Genomic DNA, 6,000 nt, shown 5'->3' on the forward strand with positions numbered 1-6,000 from the left:
ACCGGACTGACAATGAAGATAGGGGAACTGTCGAAATCAATACATGAATTGGATGCACGGATGACGCTGAGGATCAGAGAATTTGATGGACACAGATTCGGACAAACACTACCGAATCGACCTAAATTGGATTTAAACTGACTGTCAAATTCTTTTTTGTGTGTTAATACGGCTCTGTTTTTTTTTTTCTTGACCTACATTTTGAAATGCATGCAGGTATACATGCATACAGTGGTATGCATGCATTTAGGAACCCATGCTGAAGTTGACAAAAAAGAGGATAAATTCAATAAATGAATATTTCACATTGAACACTTGTTTTGGTTGTCTTTTAAAAACGGGGCATTGCGAGTACAGATATAAACGACAGAGTCAACAAGGTTATCTCTTATCATCTACCTCACCAACCCATATCATCAGAGTAACTGAGACAACTCAAAGTCATCACATCAGTTGCCTGACCAGCTATTTGACATTTGGCAGCGATGGGATTTGAACCAACTCCTCCAGAGAGACCGAAATTCTAATCCAGCGACTTAGACCACTCGGCCACACTACCTGAAACCATCCCTTCTGAGTCTGAGTCTGAACAGCTGAGCACAGTGGCGCAGAGGAAGCATGCTGGGCCCACAACCCAGATATCAGATTTCCCATGCTTTGTATCAGCATTAAGTCTATTTCCTGTCTGTTGATGTTTAACAAAGCATCTGTTGCTGCAAGTGTCTGAAGTGAAATGTCTCCACCTGCTGAAGAGTAAACTTAATGGCTTGTCAAGTTTATTTCATCCTTAGAAAAGGCATGGGATGAGCTAAGTTTTGAGAAATGTATATCAAGGCATAGGGTACATAAGTTACTGCAGCTCTGATTTAATAATAGACCAATGACACAGATCTTACTGCAGACCTTCACCGGCTAAACACCGATTCCCATACCGGGAGTTGGACCCGGGCCACCTGGGTGAAAACCAGGAATCCTAATCGCTAGACCATATGGAACTGACTATGTTAATAACAGGGATATCATGAATCAATTCATAGTCTGGCTGGAAACAGGCCTTCTCTTGAACGTGAATGAAGAAGCTTCTTAAGTAAGTTTTATCTTGAAGCTTTTGAGTGTTCTTTAGGTTTTTATCTGCTTTAACTATTACCGGACAGCGGGGGCACGGAGCAGAGCAGAGCAGCCGTTAGGGAGGAATCCTCCTCCGTGTTCAGCTCCATTTTGAACTGGCAGTAAAAAACTTAACGTCGGAACTTTATGACGAATAGAGATGTTGATGTTACGCCCCTGAAAAGGGGAGAAATAATCACGAGAGTGATATGGTTGTGTTTCCTCACGGAGAACTTTAGTGTAATAAATTTTACAAAAGTACCATATGTTACACAACAAACACAAGAAAAAGGTAGTTTTGTAGGATACAAGGCTTATTCAAGTCACAACAGTCTACTCTGTAATTCACTAAAACATACTAATTTTCAATATAACTGTCAAGCACATCGTAGTTTTAGCTCAGTAAACTTTAACCACCTGTATCAACAATGTTAGCAAAGTGCTTGCAACACATTCAAATAACACCGCAAAATATTAACAGCGTACATGTTCATTCACGATTAACATAAAATGGCAGTCCCTGATATTCCCAGGTGGCATGAACGCACCAAAAGACACCCACAGAGTCCTGGGGTGTGGGCTAATCAGCCAGATTAACTGGAAACACCTGTGTGGGTGTTCATCAACAGATAGGAAACAGGTGTGTGTATGTTTCTCTAGACGGTATATTAACTCGGCTTTGAACTAGTCCACTCAGAACCGATAACAGGACTCCTAATAGCTACTGCAGAACAACCTGTTGCGATCATGCTGTTTGTCTGGTTTTGCGTTTTTGTTTCTGCTTTCACCGGCCGCTTTGTAACCAAACAATCTCCTCCGCCTCCCGGTAGCTATCAAGAAGTCCCGGTGAACCGTACCGATGTTTTAGAAGCGGCGCAGTTTGCTGTGGATGAATTCAACAAAGCCAACACAGAAGACATGTTTAATTACGCAATTTTGGACATAACATCGGCTGAAGTTCAGGTAACATAAAAAAACCTTTTTTCTACTACGGAAGAGGAGTATGGCCAATGTCAAACTTATCACTTAATTTCTGAACTCATGAATTTCTTCTATTTGACATTGGCCTTAATCCTTTCATATTCACTGACTTGCATTGTCTTATTATTGGCGCTCACATGTCTGAGTCCTGTTTCCTTTCACTTTAGGTTGTCGGAGGATTTAACTACTTCCTGGAAATGCTCCTGGGACGTACAACGTGCAAGACAGGCAACGCTGCTGCTGTTAAAGGCAACGCTGCTGCTGTTAAAGGCAACGCTGCTGCTGTTAAAGGCAACGCTGCTGCTGTTAAAGGCAACGCTGCTGCTGTTAAAGGCAACGCTGCTGCTGTTAAAGGCAACGCTGCTGCTGTTAAAGGCAACGCTGCTGCTGTTAAAGGCAACGCTGCTGCTGTTAAAGGCAACGCTGCTGCTAACGACTGTGATTCCAACTCTGAACCCAAGGCAAGTGTAAGACTTCAGGTTGTTTTAAACTCAGGGGAAAAACACAGGTTTGCCCCAGTGCATCAATGTTAAATAAGATGCACTAATTGTTTACTTTTTATATTTCAGGAACTTAAGTGCACCTTCACCGTTAATGAAGTCCCTTGGGAAGATTCACGTGTCCTTTTTCAAAAGGAATGTAAAGTCAACCACTGATTCTGACTGACGTTGTGAATAAACTTATTGAACTGGGTTTCTGTGCCAATATTTATTAAATGGGCCACTATAAACCAGGCATGTCATTGGCTCACAGATATGCCACTTCTGATTTGATATACATTATTCCAGGGAGTGACTAGGGGACGCTTGTCTGTGCTGTAAAGCTTAGCTTGTGTCACACACGGCCGCTAAATGAAGACGAGACTACACCTCCACTCTGCAACCACAGTTCTAGGGACTCTGCATTGAGGCAAGCATCTTACCCAGACAAGAAATGCACATTTGTATATTTTGCTGTTGGAAGGTTAATTCCGACTCTGTCGGATTAAAACACATGACTAAATATTGATGCATGGTGAGTCTAAAGCACAACTGAATTGGGAACTAGAGGCGCATGCTGGAGTCTGGCTGACATTAACATGCCAACAGTGGCTCCTGCTACAATTGCTGTAACACTCTGCTTGTGTTAAACACATGGCTGCTAAATGGAGATATTGAAGGCTCACAAAGAAGCAAAAATGATTGGCCAACTTAAGTCATTTAGTTAAGCGTTCAGAGGATGTGGGGAAAAGCAAGTCCAAAGGTTTTAAAAGACTTGCCACAGACAGTGAATACAGCAGTAGATATGTCTACAATGTACAAACCCATAGTAACTTTACATGTGTTGACAAAGATACTCAAAAAATGCTGTACTTGCAATTGAGCACATTCATGTCCTCGTAAATACAAAGAACTAACTTCTTTATTCCCAATTTCATATCTCAGACATTAGTTCCAGATGAAAACACTAGTTGTCAAAAGTGGGATTTGAACCCATGCCTCATGTGGAGACTGCGACCTGAACGCAGAGCCATGGAGTGTTCGGCCATCCTGATTCAACAGATAGTCAGTAGGACCTGTCTCAAAAATTATAATAGTGAATTAAACATGTCATGATATAGGAGGTTCTCAGTCATCCATGTCATAGTTAATAAGGGAAGGTTTCTCAACTGTCAGCCCAAATATATGGAGACATGGAGACATGGAAGAAAGTCACCAGTGTGGCAATGTGCTTGACAATGGCAATACATTGCGCGGGATGTTGAGTCCAGATGTGTCCGTTTTGGTTCCTGATCCATGCAATTACCCCAAAAGTTCACAACTAGGCCAAGGGCAACTGGACTTGGTGAAAGGTCCTCCGCAGAAGTTTTGTCCCTCATCCAAGAGACTTCTTTAGTTGTTTTTTTACACAGAAAGGGTTTGACACAGAGCCCACTCACCCACCCATATCTGACAATTGAAAGCTGTGGGGAAAGGGGGGTTCCAAAGCTAATAGACCATTCAACAAGCAATTCTGATGCACTATACTGGCCCATTCAGGATGAGCACTGTATACTCTGACTGCAGCAACACAAGTTCAAATTTCTGTGATACCTAATTTTTATGGTGATTACGAGACTGAATGCAAAGTGTGTATCCCCCATGTAACTCAAAGCCTATCACTTCCAGTCAATACTATCAAAAGTGGAGCTCCTTCCTTCAGCATTACTACAGGGTTCTGACAGGGTAGTGGATGTTGATTCATCAAAATGGACAGTAAACTGCCAGAACATGACTTGCCACTATTCATGGACTGTCAACAACTTTTCCAGCAGTTATATTATGATTCATCTCACCATGGAAATCAGGTTGAGGGTCATAATCTCTTGATTCATCACCCTTTTAAGAGAGTCTAACATTGTGTCACTAGCAAAATTGAATTAGCAGAGGATGGTTTCAATCCATCGACCTTTGGGTTATGGGCCCAGCACGCTTCCGCTGCACCACTCTGTTGAAAATAACCCTAGATTAGACTCGAACTCACAATCCCTGGTTTAGGAGTTTACAGTCTAAATGACCAAGGACATTAAACCTGTAAGCTCACTTTAAACTAGATGGGGAAAGTTGATCTTTTTACCCTTTGCTGTGGCTTAAAAACAGGTTTCCCCGGGATTTGAACTCAGATCACTGGATTCAGAGTCCAGAGTGCTAACCATTACACCATGGAACCTTTTGGAGTGCTACAAGGGTTTGCTACACAGTAAAATTGTCAGAGTAAATTTTACTCAAATTGAATAAAATTTTACTCTAAAAAATATAACATTTGGTCTCAGTCTAAATAGAGTGAAATTTACTCTTCTTTCAGAGTAACATTTTCAGAGTTATTTCTACTCTATTCAGTGTTTAAATTTAACTCCACATGATGACAATTTACTCTATATAGAATAAAATGAAAACAACTCTACTGCCATTTTACATTGTTTTTACTCTACGTAGAATAGTTTTTACTCTGTATCGTTTGGTTTTTTTACTCCACAAAGTATAAGTTTTACTCTGTATAGTTTTGTTTTTTACTCCACAGAGTATAGGTTTTACTCTGTATAGTTTGTTTTTTTACTCCACAGAGTATAGGTTTTACTCTGTATAGTTTGGTTTTTTACTCCACAGAGTATAGGTTTTACTCTGTATAGTTTGGTTTTTTACTCCACAGAGTATAGGTTTTACTCTGTATAGTTTGGTTTTTTACTCCACAGAGTATAGGTTTTACTCTGTATAGTTTGGTTTTTTACTCCACAAAGTATAAGTTTTACTCTGTATAGTTTGTTTTTTTACTCCACAGAGTATAGGTTTTACTCTGTATAGTTTGGTTTTTTACTCCACAGAGTATAGGTTTTACTCTGTATAGTTTGTTTTTTTACTCCACAGAGTATAGGTTTTACTCTGTATAGTTTGGTTTTTTACTCCACAGAGTATAGGTTTTACTCTGTATAGTTTGGTTTTTTACTCCACAGAGTATAGGTTTTACTCTGTATAGTTTGGTTTTTTACTCCACAGAGTATAGGTTTTACTCTGTATAGTTTGGTTTTTTACTCCACAGAGTATAGGTTTTACTCTGTATAGTTTGGTTTTTTACTCCACAGAGTATAGGTTTTACTCTGTATAGTTTGGTTTTTTACTCCATAGAGAATAGTTTTTACTTGCTATAGTTTGGTATTTTACTCTACATAGAATTGTTTTTCCTCGGTATAGTTCGGTATTTTACTCAAAATAGGATTTCACACGTCATGTTATTTAACAAAGTACACTTTATTCTTTTCTTTAAGATACAAAAATATAAACATTTGATGTTTCACAGTTTAACATCAAGAAAAACATTTGGCCTCGGTTTACCCTTAATACATGTAAATAAAAAGAAAGGCAATAGATATTTATATACATCTGGCCTTTAATTATC

The 6,000-nt window shown here is 39.5% G+C and overlaps 1 protein-coding gene across 1 annotated transcript; it reads left to right on the forward strand.

The window, feature by feature from the left end:
- Nucleotides 1-1,762: 1,762 nt before the first annotated feature.
- Nucleotides 1,763-2,744, forward strand: LOC116684976 (uncharacterized). Its single transcript, XM_032510314.1, has 3 exons — nt 1,763-2,070; nt 2,256-2,555; nt 2,658-2,744. Exons 1-3 carry the CDS (start codon nt 1,855-1,857, stop codon nt 2,742-2,744), a joined length of 603 nt encoding a protein of 200 aa, XP_032366205.1. The 5' UTR covers nt 1,763-1,854.
- The last annotated feature ends 3,256 nt before the right edge of the window (nt 2,745-6,000 follow it).

This window comes from Etheostoma spectabile, unplaced genomic scaffold (assembly GCF_008692095.1).
Source record: "Etheostoma spectabile isolate EspeVRDwgs_2016 unplaced genomic scaffold, UIUC_Espe_1.0 scaffold00569432, whole genome shotgun sequence".
NCBI classification, from domain to species: Eukaryota; Metazoa; Chordata; class Actinopteri; order Perciformes; family Percidae; genus Etheostoma; species Etheostoma spectabile.